The 16759-nt window shown below is 51.0% G+C and overlaps 2 protein-coding genes across 2 annotated transcripts; both read right to left on the bottom strand.

The window, feature by feature from the left end:
- Nucleotides 1–748: 748 nt before the first annotated feature.
- LOC119922036 (CMRF35-like molecule 5) lies at nt 749–7666 on the bottom strand. Its single transcript, XM_038742048.1, has 5 exons — nt 6758–7666; nt 3249–3596; nt 2465–2788; nt 1934–1967; nt 749–1543 (listed from the first exon to the last, which is right to left on the bottom strand). The coding sequence occupies exons 1-5, from the start codon at nt 6795–6797 to the stop codon at nt 1342–1344; spliced, it is 948 nt and encodes a 315-aa protein (XP_038597976.1). The 5' UTR covers nt 6798–7666; the 3' UTR covers nt 749–1341.
- A 988-nt stretch (nt 7667–8654) lies between these two features.
- CD300LF (CD300 molecule like family member f) lies at nt 8655–16568 on the bottom strand. Its single transcript, XM_038742049.1, has 7 exons — nt 16512–16568; nt 15474–15821; nt 14530–14590; nt 12182–12294; nt 11128–11162; nt 9959–10117; nt 8655–9046 (listed from the first exon to the last, which is right to left on the bottom strand). Exons 1-7 carry the CDS (start codon nt 16549–16551, stop codon nt 8897–8899), a joined length of 906 nt encoding a protein of 301 aa, XP_038597977.1. The 5' UTR covers nt 16552–16568; the 3' UTR covers nt 8655–8896.
- Between the last annotated feature and the right edge of the window lie 191 nt (nt 16569–16759).

A 16759-nucleotide genomic window follows, 5' to 3' on the forward strand; every position in this document is an offset into this window, starting at 1 on the left:
CTCACCTTATTTTCCCTCCCTAATACCTTATCTGTATATTTAGTCCCTCCCCAGGTACTCACTCCACCCCCGCCCCCACAGTACTTGCGTGCATATCCTTCACTCACTGGTTTTCTTTGCCTGTAATTTACTTAAAGGTCTGCCTCCTCCACTAGACTGTAAGTATGTGTCAAGGACTGTATTAAACGCTGGGGCAAGTACTAGATAATCACATGGGGCTCTCAGACTAAGCAGAAGGGAGAACAGATATTGAATCTCCATTTTGCTGATGAGGACACTGAGGAACAGAGAAGTGAAGTGATTTGCCCAAGGTCACAGAGCAGACAAATGACAGAGGTGGGATTAGAATCTGGGTCCTCTGACTTCCCAGGCCCATACTTTTCCCACTAGGTCACCTTGCTTCCCCATCCTCATCCTCGCCGCAAATAAGCAGTTGAGGAACATCTGTGAGCTGCAAAAGAGAGATCAGGGATTTATAATAATAATAATGATAATAATAACTGTTCTGCACACAGTAAATGCTCAATAAATTCGATTGCAAGGATGAATGAATGAATGAATGAATAATAGTAATAATTGTGATATTTGTTAAACATTTACTATTTGCCAAACACTGTACTAAACGCTGGAGTGGATAAAATAAAAATGGACTGTACACAGTCTCCCTCCCTCATGAGGCTCACAAACTTATGGAGAGGAGGAATCTTAGCCCCATTTTTACAAATGAGAAAATTGATACACAGAGAAGCTAAGTGAGTTGGCTACATACAGCAGGCAAGTTGCAGAGTGTTAGTGGGTTTGTGGGACCTGGGGGGTAGGGGTTGGTCCCTGCAGGGACAGGGCAAGGGCAATAGGCTGGATCACGGAGCACCGAGGCCGCTGTACAGTCAGTCAGCCCAGGACGATGCAGATGTAGCAGCACTGCAGCCTCTGGTTGCCATGTCTTCTGGCCCCTGGGATCATGGAATTGTGGCCCCAGAATTCACAGAGACTCAGACCATCCTCCCTGTTTCTTGGGGATCCTGGAGGTGGGTGATCCAGCTCCTTCTGCAGGGGCCAGAGCTGCTTTTGATTCCAGGGGCCCCAGGCCAAACACTGCTGGGTGGGGCAAAATGAGGACCAGGACCAGGACAGAGACAAGGACCAGGACCAAGACCATGTCCAGGACCAACACAGTGCTGGTGGTTTCAGGGGGTGGAGAAGCCCCTAGACCCAGAACAGTAATTAATCCCAGGCTCCATCCCAGCCCCCTGGTCATGCTGGCTCCAGTCTCCCAGGTCAGGTGGTCCCAGCCCAGCCAAGCCCACCAGGGGAGAGGCCAGACTAGGCCCAGAGTCCTGCTCACCCCAGGGCTGTGACCCCGGTCCTGGTTGGGGGATAGTAGGGGCCGGGGGCCTGCAGACTGTCACAGTTGCTGCTACCACCTGCTCCTGCCCTGGCCCTCTGGGGTCTGTTCACCCAGATGACGTCACTGACCAGGCCCAGGAGGGTGAGCACCTTCAGGAAGAACAGGATCAGGATGTGCATGTCTTCATGCAGGGACCTGGAAGCAGGGGACAGAGGGACTGGTGTGAGCAACCTTCATGACTGGCGGACCCCTGCCTCCTGCTCCCAGTCTCCCCCTGCCACTCCTCCCAATCAGGGGTAAGGGGACAAGGGAGACCAAGCTCCTCCACTCCTTCCTGGTCCCTGTGTCTCCTTCCACCGAGGAGCAGACAACTTGCCACCAGACACTGAGGGGCCAGTTTGGTAGGGCTGAGGATATTGGGGATTTGAAGAAGGTGGAGGAGAGGAAAATGATAGGCTCTCACAGGGAGAAATCTCAGAGGGAGGGACAGACAGACATAGGCAGGTAGAACTATGGACAGGCTAGATGGACCAACAGCTGAGGCTGCATCCTGGGGGTGGACAATGTTGTAATTCAGACACTTGCCTTGGTCTGGCTGTTGCTGGTCCAGCAGTCGCTGCTGTTGTCAAGCAAACAGAGAACAGGTCATCACTGCCCCAGCCGGCTCTCCCTGATCCACCCTCCCCCTCTGCCCAATTGGCTGGGTTTACAGGGAGGTCAGTGTCCAGCCAAGGCTGGTCATACAGGGGTGGGTGTGAGGCCAGAGGAGGCTGTAGCCAGATCCCATTTATCCAGAGGCAGTTGTGGCCCAGGTAGTCAGAAAGTAGGGGTAGGGGCAGGATTGGGAGGCGGTGAGGCAGGGGCTCTGACTTTAACAAGGAGGTTCTGGGCTCTCATTCTTCCCAAGGGTTCTAAGAAGCTCAGTGAACTAGACTCTGCCTGTGCCCTATAATGCAGGTATCCACCTCCCTGCCCACATGGGCCAGAATTTCCTAGCATGACCTATGCTTCTGCCCAGAATCACTTACAGAGACAGTGAGCCTGGGAGAATCACACCAGACACACACACTCTCTCCCCCCCCCCCCACCCCCCGCACCCCATCCCAAGGATTTTACCTGTGGAAATGGTGACTCTCACCCGGGCTCCAAGGTCAACTTCTACTCTCTCAATCCCACACCAGTACGTGCCTCTGTCCTCCCCAGTGACATTCTCCATGGTGACTGTGAAGGTCCGGTTTTCAGGTCTGTCTCTGATGGACACTCGCCCATTGTCTCTCTCTGATCCTGAAGTTCTAACAATGATCTTACAGGATTCCCAGTCCATTCCCTGGCACCACCATTTCTGGTTCCTCTCCCAGCCCCGGTTGTACTGACACGTCACTGCCAGGGATTCTCCTTGTAGGCAAGCCACCTCTTCTGGGCCCCTTGGAGAGGAAATATCTGGAAGAAACAAATTGTGCCCCCCTAGAACATGCAGACTATGTGCCCCAAGCCCTCTGAGGGCAAGGGCAGGACTGTGTGCCGGGCAGCGTTTTGGGAATGGCTACCCAGAGCAGTGGGCTCAGGATAAGGGGGAACAGTTATCCTAGGGGCTGAGTTGGGACTGACACAGTGGGTGAGAAGATCACTAGAGTTGGGAGGCAGCTTAAATGATGGACAGAGCTCTGAGTTGGTGACTTCTGGATGCTTTAGGAGGAGAAGGAGTTCCAGCCTTGGACTCACAGCTTCTGTCAGCCCCCCACCCCCACACCCCAGCCCCAACAAGTAGTCCCAACTGTGGATTCTTTCCCAGCGTTTAATACAATGCTTTGCACACAGTAAGCACTTACTAAATACACTTATTACTATGAATATACACAAACACATGCATGCCTGAATCCCTGAATTAAAGAGAGCTTACCTTGGAAAACAGCCACTACAACATGAGCCCCAAGGTCATCACCTTCTTTTTCAATCCCACACCAGTGCGTGTCTGCATCTGCTGCTCCGAGGCTGTCCATGATCACTGTAATCATGTGGTCTCGGTGGTTGTCTCTGATGGACATTCGGCCGCTCCTCCTCTCATCCTCTGATCCTGTGGTTCTAACCATGATCCTACAGAAAGTCCAGTCAGCTCCCCTGCACCACCATTTCACATAGGTCTCCCATCCATGGTCATAGTGACATTGGACCATGAGAGAGCCACCTTCAGGGCCGCTGACCCACCCAGGGCTCCTCACCTCCTTCGAGTCAGTCAAGGTGAAACAGCCTGGAACACACAAACCACATCCCAAGCAGCGTGGCTCAGTGGAAAGAGCATGGGTTTGGGAGTCAGAGGTCGTGGGTCCTAATCCCACCTCTCCCACTTGTCAGCTGAGTGACTTTGGGCAAGTCACTTAATTTCTCTGTGCCTCAGTTACCTCATCTGTAAAATGGGGATTAATAATAGTAATAATAATAATAATAATAATGGCATTTATTAAGCACTTACTATGTGCAAAGCACTGTTCTAAATTCTGGGGAGGTTACAAGGAGATCAGGTTGTCCCACGGGGGGCTCACAGTCTTCATCTCCATTTTACAGATGAGGTCACTGAGACACAGAGAAATTAGGTGACTTGCCCAAAGTCACACAGCTGACAATTGGTGGAGCCGGACGGAATATGTACCCATGACCTCTGACTCCAAAGCCCATGCCCTTTCCACTGAGCCATGCTGCTTCAAGCTGATTAAGACTGTGAGCCCCTCGTGGGACAACCTGATTACCTTGTATCTCCCCCACCGCTTAGAACAGTGCTTGGCACACAGTAAGCATTTAACAAATGCTATTATTATTATTATTATTATTATTATCATCATCATCATCCCCTTCGCTCACTGAGGAGCAGCCCTGGGCCTGGTCGACCTCTGAACACTGTGTCCATACCGGACTATGTTGTCTTTCAAACCAACGAAGGCCAAAGGCATTTCCTACTCCTAAAAAGGAACTTCGGCCTTCCCAGAAAGAATCTACCTGGTCTTCCTGCTTCCTTAGGAGTCTTGGGGTTTAAGTGAGGGGAGCTGACTCTCTCCTGTTCTTGGTGCCTGGGCTATTGGAAGTTGCACTCTCCATGGAAATGTCTCTCCAAGCATGTTGTCCAATTTATGACTTTATTTGGGGAAACTGAAGCAATGTGGCTGGAATCTTGGAACCTGTGGTGGTTTTCCCTTTTGGGTCAATTTTCTACCCTTCCTGAATTAAGCGTCTCTGTGTGGGTATGTGAGACCCTGGTTCTTTAGAGACATCTCCAGAAATCGTCACTGTTTTTCAGCTGATTGCAGAGCCACTTGAGGTTCAGCCCTGATGAACTTACTGACAAAAATGATCCCTTGCAAGCCGTTCATCTTTGAGGCCACTGATGGGAACACCTGTGAAAGCACAAGGTGCAAATGTGGCCCTGGGTGAGAGACACTGCTCCAAAGAGGGCGTGGGCTTGTTGGGTGACTGCTGTGGCAGCTCCCTGCATCTCAGCGAGGAGCACATCCCAAACTGGACTTTGGTCCTGCAGGGATAAGCTTAGAGAATTCGGTAGCAGCAGCAGAGGCAAAAGCAATTTCTCTTCTCCCATGCTGTAACTGCTGTGGCTGCTTCTCAGCTACTCAGCTAATCTAAACTCTGTGTGTGTTTGTGTGTGTGTGTGTGTGTGTGTGTGTGTGTGTGTGTGCTTGCACGCATGCACATGTATGGGTATGCGTATGTGTGTGTAGAGGAATGGCTGGGAAAGGGAGGGAAGCTAAGAGGAGGGTGTGGTCTGAGGGGGAGGATGAGTGGAGCAGGAACTTAGTGGAATCTGGAGGCTCAGTGGTGGAGTTTCTTCTGGAAAGTTGGAAACCACAGAGTCTGGGCATTGAGCCCAGTTTAAAATCAGTGAAGTGAATGTCAGCATCCAAGGAACCCACCCTCAGCAAAAATCTGGACTCTTCTGCCCTTGCCCATGCCTATTTCCCTCTTGTCCTCTTCCTCCTTCCCTTCTTCCCTTCTCGAGCTTTTCCTTCTCTCCTTCTCCTCCTCTTCCTCCTCTACTCTTTTCTCTGCCCCATTCTATCTCACCTCCTGTCTGTCCCCTCAACTGAAGTCCTTATAGGGGGAAGAAACTTATTTCCTCTGCCTGGAAAATTCCCTCTTTTAAATCCCTCCTCAAAATTCACTTCTTTGTCCCCGGTCACCCTTCACTGCATTCTGGACCCTTTGAGCTCTGGAGAGAAATGTATCCAATGTGGGAGAGCCAGAGAAGGGGAGAGAGTGTCTGCCTCAGTCTCCTGCCACAACCAGAATCTCAGCATGGGTGGGGAGGGCGTTGGTAAGGCCATTTAAATGATCCGTCAAGGAGTTGGGACATTAGCGAACACTCAATCCCAAATTCAACACACGCACACACTCTTAAAAACACACACATACTCATCTGCAAACGCAAACACACATGTACACTCCCCCACACACTCTGTGGTCTTCACTTCTAATTTCCCCTCCTCTTGATCCCATCTTAATCTCCATTCACCTCGCCCTCTCCTACCTCATCTCCCTTCTCTCCTTCTACAGCCAGCCTGTACACTCCGCTCCTCTGCCACTAACCTCCTCACTGTGCCTCATTCTCGCCTGTCCCACCGTTGGCCCCTGGCTCACTTCCTACCTCTAGCCTGGAATGCCCTTCCTCACTCATCCGCCAAACTAGCTCTCTTCCTCCCTTCAAAGCCCTACCGAGAGCTCACCTCCTCCAGGAGGCCTTCCCAAGCTGAGCCCTCCTTTTCCTCTCCTCCTCCTCCTCCCCTCCCCATCACCCCCCTCCCTCTGCCCTACCCCGTTCCCCTCCCCACAGCACTTGTGTATATTTGTACATATTTATTACTCTATTTAGAGAAGGAGCATGGCTCAGTGGAAACAGCATGGGCTTTGGAGTCAGAGGTCATGGGTTCAAATGCTGGCCCCACCAACTGTCAGCTGTGTGACTTTGGGCAAGTCACTTAACTTCTCTGTGCCTCAGTTACCTCATCTGTAAAATGGGGATTAAGACTGTGAGCCCCCCATGAGACAACCTGTTCACCTTGTAACCTCCCCAGCGCTTAGAACAGTGCTTTGCACATAGTAAGCACTTAACAAATACGATCATTATTATTATTTTATTAATGATGTGTATATAGCTATAATTCTATTTATTCCGATGGCATTGACACCTGTTTACTTGTTTTGTTTTGTTGTCTGTCTCCCCTTCTAGACTGTGAGCCCGTTGTTGGGTAGGGGCCATCTCTATATGTTGCCAATTTGTACTTCCCAAGCGCTTAGTACAGTGCTCTGCACACAGTAAGCGCTCAATAAATACGATTGAATGAATGAATGAATGAATCTTTCTGCCCTGAACCAGTTCCTGAGGCCAGGGTCGTGCTCCCCACTCACCTGGGAGCCAGAGAAGGAGCAAAGCAGCAACGAGAGGCATCTTCCTGTCTCCCTAGTCCAGCTCCATTTGATCAAGAAGGTGGGGCAACTTCACCCTTCCTCCTCTTGCATCTGCCCACTCTATACTCTCTCTTTCTTTCTCTCTCTCTCTCCCCTACTTCCTTATTCCCCATAACTTCCCCTGGTGTTCAGCATAAAAACAGAAAACACCAGCAGAAAATAATCAGTGGCAACTGATCGGAGGAAATAGAGGCAGATGTGGGCAGGTCCAACAATCAGAGATGGAATTAGCCCACGGCACCAACTCTGCCCGCACCTAATTATCCTGGCTCAAGATGTCCTACCCCTCTCCCTGCCGTTCCATTTCCCCTCAATCAAGTAAGGGAATGTACTGAGTGCAGAGCCCTGTGATGAGGACTGAGAAGAGAACTCCTAAGTGTAAGATAGATGCTCCCGGCCCTCAAGGAAGTTACAATCTAATGAATTACATCCATTATAGTATCTTTACTTGGTGGTGAGAAAGAGGGAGGAGGGAATCAATCTATCAGTAGCATTTATTGAGCTCCCTTTGTGTGCAGAGTTTGGTACTCCATTCTTGAAAGAGTACAATAGATGAAGAAGATATGATCACTGTCCTCGAAGAGCTTAGAACTGAGTAGGGGAGTCAGATACTAAAATAGGTTTCAGGTAGGAGGAAATAAAGTAAGAATCAAATGACCTGAAAATTATTCCTGCATCTAGTGTCAAAACCCCCCAACCCTTACTAAGCCACACTGAATGTGACACTTAGTGATGACCGGATGAGAGAGTGTGGATGACTCAGTGCAAATCATCACCACTGCTGCAAACTTAATTCTGGGACCTGTCCTGCTGACAGTGGTAGTGGCAGTAATGACCGTGGTGGTGATAGTGGTTTTAGTGCATCAACATCTTCTGGGCACAGTGGTGAGGGCTCCAGATCGATTCCCTGTAGTTAAAACTTGAACCCAGAATCCCCTTGCCTTTGACCCCCCAGAGTTGGACTTTCTGTATTTTCAACGGGACATCTGATTCTTGGGCCAGAGAAGCAGGAAGAAGATGAAGCGCCTACTTCTCTTCTGTGGACCAGGAAGGAGGGGGCTGGGCTGGGCTGGGAGTGGGCTGTCACTGGGACAGCAGCAACAACTGATAAGATGCCCAGTCCTTCCTGTCTGGATGTTCCAAGGGGACTCTGGTTTTCTCCTCTCTCCTTGGTAGGGTGGTAGACCACCTTCTGTGTGAACTCCCACTGGGTCCCAGTGCAGGGCGCACCCAAGATGCGACCCCAAACCCCACGACTCTGCAAGAGGTGAAGGAGTCCTGCCACTCAGGCCGGAGTGGAGAGGAGGGCTCAGAGTCCGGGGGTGGCTTGGGGACAAGACTGGCAGGTTAAGATCTAGGTCCACCCCATTAAGTAGGTCTGGATTCTTTCTCTCCCTTTTTCCTTTGACCATATACTCCTGGGTAGAGCTAGGTACTTATCTCCCCTCCTAATTATTCAGTCAATCAATCACTGGTATTTCCTGATCACTTTCTCTGGGCTGAGCGCCAGGGTAGATTGTAAGCTTCTTGTGGACAGCAATCACAGCTACCAACTCTTTTGAAATTCTCCCAAGCACAGAGTACAGGGCCCTGCACACAGAAAGTGCTCAGTAAATACCAATAATTGATTGATTTGGGTAGATCTAGGATAATCAGATCAGACACACTTCCTGCCCTCGCAGCCTAACAGTCTATATTGTACTCTCCCAAGCACTTAGTATAGTGCTCTGCACATTGCAAGTGCTCAATAAATACAATGGATTGACTTATGGAGTTTTGAGATTTTATCTCCAGAGAGGTTAAGTCACCCAGCAGGCTAGGGGCAGAGCTAGGCCTCGAACTTGGGTCCTGCACCCTCTGGTCCTGAGCCTATCCACCAGGCAACATGGCCTTGGGGCCTCTTTCTGTGGGTGCTGGGGACCCAGGGACAGAGAGAGGGAGCACGGCTCAAACTGGGAGCTTCCAATGTATTGTCGGGAGCCTCTGTCCCCAAGCCAGCGGGGAGGAGGCAGAAAGGCACAGGGGGTGGGGACAAGGGGACACGTCTGCACGAGGGAAAGGCCACCACTCCTGGGCAGCCTAACCCTTCCCTACTAAGGTGTACTCTGTTTCCCCAGTGGGATGCCTATGGTGGGCAAAGTGAGCAAGGGACCCCACATTGCCATAGATCAGGGCCTGGTCTGAGGTGAACCCTGGGGCACAGGGAACATCCTTTCTCCTGAATGAAGCCTGAAACGAGAACGGCAGTGGGTTAGAAAGGCAGAAGGGAGAGGTGGTGGGAGAGGGCAAGGAACTGGGTGGTGGGGGGAGTGGAAGCAGAGGTAGTGGGAGGGGTGGGAACAAGGAGGGAGCAGATGCAATTGGGTCTCCACCACATCAAGCGTATGAGAGCCCTCTTGATGAGGAATAAGGATTCCTGGGTTCTACTTCCACAGCCTCCCTTAAGTGCCTATGTGACTGGGAGGCAGTCCCTACCCCTTCTCTGCTTCAATTTTTCCTTGTGTAGATGGGAATAAACTCTCCCGTGGGGAGGGAGCAAGGCAGAATAACACATGGGAATAAGGGAGATTCTTTATAAAGTGACCTGAGATCCCCTGATCTGTGTTGTTTCCATTACCTATCTCCCGGGCTCTTTCAGGAAACAGCTCTTCCTCTTCTTTTAGTCAATCAGTCAGTGGGTTTTATTAATTACCCTCTGGTGCATAGCACTGTACTGAACATTTGGGAGAGTCTACCAGAGTGGGGTCCCTGTCCTGAAGAAGGTTGCACACTAAAAAGGTGTCCCTGTTTTGACTCAGTGTCTTGGTTCCCACTAGATTACAAGTTCCTTGAGGACAGGAGATCATGTGTACTAGCTCTATTATATTGTTCCCTTAGTACAGTGGTCTGACACAGTAAATTAATACCATTAATACCACTGATTGGTTGTTTGATTCTCCCCAGGGCCTGAGATGTCTCTCAGGAAGGAGGCAGGGCATGGTCAGTTGCTAGCTAGTCTGATGCCCAGGGAGCCTGGCTGTCTCTGGAAGCCATGGAGTCTTTCAGCCCCTGCTCCCAGGGACCTGCCAGGATCAGGGCTGGAGTTAGCCTGAAGCTGAAGTCAGAGCACTCACTGTGGGCCATTCGGGACTGAGGACGTACCATGGTAACATATTCCATTTCCTCATGGGCACTGGGGAGCAGAGAAGGCAGAGCCGAAGTCACCTTGTCCCCGTGGGGGTCTGCAGTGAGGGTGGTAGGCTTTTCCAGGTGGGTCAGCAGATCCGTGTGGCTCAGGGCACTGTCAGGGGGCTTCAGGCCCTGGAACAGAACGTCTAGTTTGGCAGAGCATCCAGACAAGGGGGCAATGGAAGAATAGTTCCAGCCCAGTGACCCACTCCTGACTGCCTCTTGGCCATGGTCTCAAGTAGTCTCCACCCTCCGCAGTCCTGAATCTCTCTTTTCTCCTTAAATGGTACTAATTCAGAGCTTCCTATGTGCCAGGCATTGTACTGTACACTGGGGTAGATACAGGATAATCAGATCAGATCTAGTCTCTGATCTTCATAGTGCTCACAGCCTAAGAGGGATGGAGAGTACGGATCTTGCCCCCATCTTACCCTCAGAGAGGTTAAGTGACTTTCGCAAGGTCACACAGCCTGCCAGTGGAAGAGCCAGGATTAGAACCCAAGTATCCTGATCCCAGTCCCGGGCTATTTCCATTATGTCTCCCCCTTCTAGACTGTGAGCCCGTTGTTGAGTAGGGACCGTCTCTATATGTTGCTGACTTGTACTTCCCAAGCGCTTAGTACAGTGCTCTGCACATAGTAGCGCTCAATAAATACGATTGAATGAATGAATGAATAGGCTGCAAACCTCAGGCTGGGGGGAAAAGTCCCTGAGCTAATGACTCAAACCACATCAGTTCTGCTTTGTTTTACACTGACTGGTTAGAGTTACAGCTTCACTGAATATGAAAGCATATCCTGTGCTCTCTGGAAGTCCAGAACAAACTAGAAACATAAGAAATGTTCAGTGGGCCTCAGAAGCTACCAGCCCCGCGTGGGAAATCCAGGAGGGGTGGGAGGAGCTGGAGAGTCAGGGAAGACCCCCAAGCAACCAGCCTGTCAGTCTTAAGAGCCTCACTTATGAGCTGTGACTCCTTCCTTCCACCCTCTCCTTGCTCACCCCAATAAGGTCACACATCCCTGCCTTTGGCCTGTCTGTACCTCGCAGAGCCCTCCCTGTTCATCCAGCATCCACCCTGTTCTCCCAGAGGCCTCTCTGTCCCCTCAGAGTCCTCTCTGTCCCAACCCCATCCAGTTTCTTACCTGTGACTTCAGGGTTGTCGCAGACCTTCCCGTGGCTACAAGGGGTAGAGAGAGAAGGGAGTTAAAAGTGCCATCCCCACCAATGCTTAGCCAGTATGTGTGTGTGTGTGTGGTGGGTGTCACCTACATTTTTGTATATTTAATCATTCGATGGTATTTATTGAGCCCCTTCTGTGTGTGTGATGCTGTATTGGGCACCTATTCCAGGGAGAGTGAAGTACTGGGGGCCTATTGTTTGCAGAGCTCTGTACTGGGTGCCTGATAGAGTCCAAAATAAAAGACACAATCCTTGCCCGAGAGGAGCTAATTTCCTAGTGTGCATGAGCTCTTGGGTGAACCCTTATGTGTGTTTGTGTTTTCCCTTGTGCGGGTCTATGTGCCATTATGTGTGTATGTATGTGTGTGTAAGAAGTGGCTCTGCCTGCTGTGGTAAAGAAGGAAATGACAGAGATGACTGCACTGACTAGACTAGACGTGGCAGGGGGCGAAGAGGATTGGCATACCATGGCCAGGGAGAACTGTCCAGAGGGTAGGATTCTCCTGTCATCCGACTGTGTTGGTGAGTGGGAGTTGAGGGGAGGAGCCAGTCCCTGGCTAAGGGGAGGAAGGGAGGGTGTGGTGGGGAAAGGAAAGTGGTGCAACAGGGGTCAGACAGAAGAGCAAGCTCTGCCCTTGGAGGACCCAGAGCCCGAGGAACCAGAACCATGCCTTCCCCAGAGAGCCAGGTCTGGGCAGAGCCATGGTGAGTAGGGGAGCAGGGAGCAGGAGACAGACACAGCATGAGGGAACCTGGAGGACACACAGAGACCCCAGACTCTTTGCCCCCCCATCATGTCCCTGGACCCAAGTCTTCCAGACTCGGTCTCCCTGGCTTGGGGGTGACTTCCTCAGCCCCACCACCACTCCCACCCAAAAGATGCCAGTGGCTTTGGCCAAAGAAATCAGCCCCTCCCCATCCCTTGATCCAGGAAACATGAGACACCCCCACACACAAGGAGACCGGGAGAAGCAGTGATGAGGCATGATGAGGAGCAGCCCAAGGTCTCTCACTCACCCTTCCTCTGCCTCCACACCATTCCCCACGACAGGAGGGAGACCCCCGCCAAAACAGCCAGGAGAACCGCAAACACCAGGGGAAGCAGGACTTCAAGCCTAGAGAGATCAAACCTGGAAGGGAGAGGTGACCCTAAGGGGCTGGGACTCCTCTCCTGCACTCCAGCCCTCCGTCCTCACCTCCAACCCACTGACCACGGACAGTTGTGGGGCTAATACTCCCCCCCCTCTTACTCAGCTTCCATCTCCTTCCCACCACACTCAGCTGAAGGGTGGGCCCTCACTCCTCTCCTCTTCCTCAACCCCCACTTCCATCCCAGAGCCCACAGACAACTGGGGGGCGGACACTCAGACCCCACCTCCATCCCACCACTCACAGACAGCTGGTTAGTGGCACTCACCCCACTTCTTCTATGTCAGCCCCCAACTCCATCCCCACAGTTCACAGACAGCTGAGAGGACCCACACTCCCCATCTCCTCTTTCTCAGTTCCTTCATCATCATCAATCAATCAATCAATCAATCAATCAATCGTATTTATTGAGCGCTTACTATGTGCAGAGCACTGTACTAAGCGCTTGGGAAGTACAAATTGGCAACATGTAGAGACAGTCCCTACCCAACAGTGGGCTCACAGTCTAAAAGGGGGAGGCAGAGAACAAAACCAAACATACTAACAAAATAAAATAAATAGAATAGATATGCACAAATAAAAGAAATAAATAAATAAATAGAGTAATAAATATGTACAAACATATATACATATATACAGGTGCTGTGGGGAAGGGAAGGAGGTAAGATGGGGGGATGGAGAGAGGGACAAGGGCGAGAGGAAGGAAGGGGCTCAGTCTGTGAAGACCTCCTGGAGGAGGTGAGCTCTCAGCAGTTCCTTGCTTCTGGATCACTCTCCCCAGGATCCCCAACCCTCCCAATACCGGAATTTTGATCTGGTAACTCTGGCTCAGGTCCAAGGGAGGGTTAGCGGTGTTGGGGAGACACACCCAGAGTCAGAGGGAACTGTCTCTCTTTCAGGGCCCAGAGCTCAGGCAGGAGGGGAGAAGTATAAGGGGGGAATGAAGGATGAAGGGAGATGGAAAGAGAATGCAAGCAGCAAGGACGGAAGCTGGAATTCTCTAGCTGTGGAAAAGACAGGGACTACTGGGCAGTAGCCCCGTGGACTGGAGGCAACCTGTGAATTCCCATTCAGGAATTGGATCAGGTGGCAGTTTCTGGATGAAGGAGGTGCAACGTGCAAGGGGTAGGCACTCAAGGCAGAGAAATGGGTAACCATCGGAAGTTTTGGAAGAGCAAGGAGCTGAACACAGAATTGTGTTTTAGAGTGAAGTATTCACTGGAGAGGGAAGAGACTGGACACAGGGAGACCAGTAAGAAGACTAATGTAGTGAAGACAATCACTTGGGCCAGTGTGGTGACCATTAGTATGGAAAAGAAGGGGTGGATTCAGGAAATGTTGTGGAGGAAGAATCAAAAAGATTGGGTGACTGAATATGCAGACAGAAAGAGAGAAGAGTCAAGGATAATGTCAAGGTTTGGACTTGAGAGATAGGAACGTGGTGGTATTGTCAACAATAATGGGAACATTAGGCAGAGGAGAGGACTTAGAAGAGAATATGAGGAGTACAGTTCTGGACATGTTGGGACATCCACGTAAAGATGTCTTCTAGGCAAGAGGAAAGGGAAGAATGCAGAGGAGAGAAATCAAGGCTACTAAGGTAGATTTGGGAATTCCCTGGATACTGGTGGGGGTTGAAGCTGTGAGACCAGGTGAACTGTAGATTGACAATAGGAGACCCAGAACTGAACCATGAGGGACACCTTCAGTTAAGGGATAGGAAGGAGAGAAGATCCAACAGAGACTGAGCAGTACAGTGCTCTGCATGCAGTATGTTCCCAGTAAATATAATTGATTGATTGATCGATTGAAACTTCATGCCAGCTCTGGAGTGCTGGTCAAACTGGACTCCAGGGTGCAGCATAGTGAGTAATAATAATAATAATAACTACGACATTTATTAAGCACTTACTATTTGCAGAGCACTGTTCTAAGTGCTGGGGAGGTTACAAGGTGATCAGGTTGTCCCACATGGGGCTCACAGTCTTCATCCCCATTTTACAGATGAGGTCACTGAGGCACAGAGAAGTTAAGTGACTTGCCCAAAGTCACACAGCTGACAAATGCCCTGCACACAGTAAGCACTCAATAAATATGATTGATTGAATGAATGAATGAAAGTGGCAAAGCCGGAATTTGAACCCATGACCTCTGACTCCAAAGCCCGTGCTCTTTCCACTGAGCCACGATGCTTCTCAGTACCCAGTTTTTCTTACCCAGTCAGGGAATCATGTGTGCCCGATGTCATCTGGGTGATGTGTGTGGTCATCATTGTTCCTGGCAATATATAAGTCCATCAGGTCAGAGGTCACCCTCCCAGTTTGGCCTGCAGTCCCTCCCTCTGCTCACACAACCCTGCCAGGGAGCTTGTGACTCAGCCCTTCCCAGCCCAGGACAGTGAAGGGGTTGGTTAGAACGAGCCTCCCCCCTGCCCAGTGCAGCCCCTCTGAGTGCCAGAGAGAGCCCCGCAGCCTGCCCAAGGCCCAAGGACTCAGCCACGCTCTTTCTGTCCCCACAGTTCTGCCTCCCCGGGGCCACACCAGTGCCACCGCCTGTGTGGAAGCAGTGTGGCTCAGTGGAAAGAGCACGGGCTTTGGAGTCAGAGGTCGTGGGTTCAAATCCCGTCTCCACCAATTGTCAGCTGTGTGACTTTGGGCAAGTCACTTAACTTCTCTGGGCCTCAGTTCCCTCATCTGTCAAATGGGGATGAAGACTGTGAGCCCCACGTGGGACAACCTGATTACCTTGTCTCTACCCCAGCGCTTAGAACAGTGCTTTGCACATAGTAAGCACTTAACAAATACCAACATTATTATTATTGGTATTATTATTATTATTATTATTATTATTATTATTATTATTATTATTATTTTATGTGGAGCAGAGGTCAGGACACCAGCCCTGCAACCACTATCCCGAGCTACCTCCTCCTTGCAGGCAGCTGCTCTCAGGTCCACGTCCGAGCTGGTCCTTAACCTACCCTTCTTGTCCTAACAAGCAGGGAGGGGACAACAGCTCTGGGCAGCCAGAGAGCTCTGATGCAAGCCACACTCATATAAACACATATACGCACAAGCATACCCGGACATTCACACACATGCAAGCACATAGGTGTACACTTAAAAGCACACACACGTACTCTCTCTCAAACAGCTCTTACCTGGGGAAATGGTCACATTGACTAGATGCTTGGGGTCCAGCCACACACTCTTCATCCCACACCAATATATGTCTGCATCCTCTTTCCCGAGGCCATTTATGGTCACCGTGAACACGCGTCGCTGGTGGTTGTCTCTGATGGACACTCGGCCACTCCTCCTCTCCTGCCCGGACTTTGAGGTGCTGATGATGATGGTGCAGTATTCCCAGACTTCTCCTCTGCACCAGTACTTTTCAGACGACTCCCATCCCTCCTGGTACTGGCACTGGATAGTCAGGGATCTCCCAGCCAGGCCGGTCACTGTTCCGGGGCCTCTCAGGTCCTTGGCCGACCTCTCAGGGATACAGCCTGGAAGATACAAGTCCCTCCTGGATCTCACACCCCTGGAGGGGTAAGAGGTGCTGAGCCTCCTCTCCTTTGCCCAGCTACACTCCATGTTGGGAATTTTTCTGAGTCTGTCTCACCCCTTGGATTAGGAGCTTCTGGTAGACAGGGAACATGCCTTGTGCTTCTGTGATACTTTTCTGGGCAGTCAATCCCATGCATTGCTGTTAGCAGGTGCTCAGTAAATAGTGCCACTGGTTTTCGGTGTCCCCAGTGGCCCTCCGGGAGAGGGAAGGACCTAAGGCCCCCGGGGTTGGAGGAGGGGATTGGACCAGGCTCCCCCCCATACACCAGGTGGCAGTGAGGGCATAAATGCTGAGAGTGTACTTGGGAGATGTGATGGGGAGAGAAGCAGATGAATAAGAGAAGGCCTCTTGGAGGAAGAAGAATTTCAGTAGGCTCTGAAGCTAAGGTCTGGTGGGTTTGATGGGGGAGGGAGTTTCAGGCAGGGATTACAGCAAGAGTCTCCCCCAGAGTTTCCTCCAGACTCCTGGGAGCAAGAACCACAAATTCACTCAGAGAACCGTCTCAGGAGAGGAAATAACCAGCCGCCCTACCCTTGCTGCTTCCCCTGCTCTACCTCAGCATGGGTAGAGCCTCCTCCCGACCTCCCCTCACCAAGTGCAAGCCCTCTGTCCCAGTTCCCCCACTCACTCAGGAGCCAGAGAAGAAGCAGAGCCATCTGGAGCTTCATGGTCCTTCTTCCATGAACGCCTCAGCTTCATTGGGGAAATGCAGCCAAGCCTAAAGCAGAATGACTCCAGCCTCTCTTCTCGCTGCTTCCTCTCTCTGATCCTTTTGGGGCCCTCTCCTTTCGTCTCCTTACCACTCCTGGGGCCCCAGCAAAAGAGGAAGGAAGGCAGATGGGACGTGGAAGTGGAAATGATTAGTGCTTAGAGTGA

The sequence above is a fragment of the Tachyglossus aculeatus genome, unplaced genomic scaffold (assembly GCF_015852505.1).
Source record: "Tachyglossus aculeatus isolate mTacAcu1 unplaced genomic scaffold, mTacAcu1.pri SUPER_34, whole genome shotgun sequence".
NCBI classification, from domain to species: domain Eukaryota; kingdom Metazoa; phylum Chordata; class Mammalia; order Monotremata; family Tachyglossidae; genus Tachyglossus; species Tachyglossus aculeatus.

Excerpts from the sequence above, each read along its gene's own strand:
- LOC119922036 (XM_038742048.1), bottom strand. The coding sequence starts at position 6,797 with ATGCCTCTCGTTGCTGCTTTGCTCCTTCTCTGGCTCCCAG. Across the intron at positions 2,789-3,248 it reads TGTAGTGGCTGTTTTCCAAG|ATATTTCCTCTCCAAGGGGC; the intron begins GTAAGCTCTCTT and ends TGTTTCTTCCAG. Across the intron at positions 1,968-2,464 it reads GAGAGTCACCATTTCCACAG|CAGCGACTGCTGGACCAGCA; the intron begins GTAAAATCCTTG and ends GCTTGACAACAG.
- CD300LF (XM_038742049.1), bottom strand. The coding sequence starts at position 16,551 with ATGAAGCTCCAGATGGCTCTGCTTCTTCTCTGGCTCCTGA. Across the intron at positions 15,822-16,511 it reads GCTTCTTCTCTGGCTCCTGA|GCTGTATCCCTGAGAGGTCG; the intron begins GTGAGTGGGGGA and ends TGTATCTTCCAG. Across the intron at positions 9,047-9,958 it reads AAATGGAATATGTTACCATG|GCTTCATTCAGGAGAAAGGA; the intron begins GTACGTCCTCAG and ends TTCTCGTTTCAG.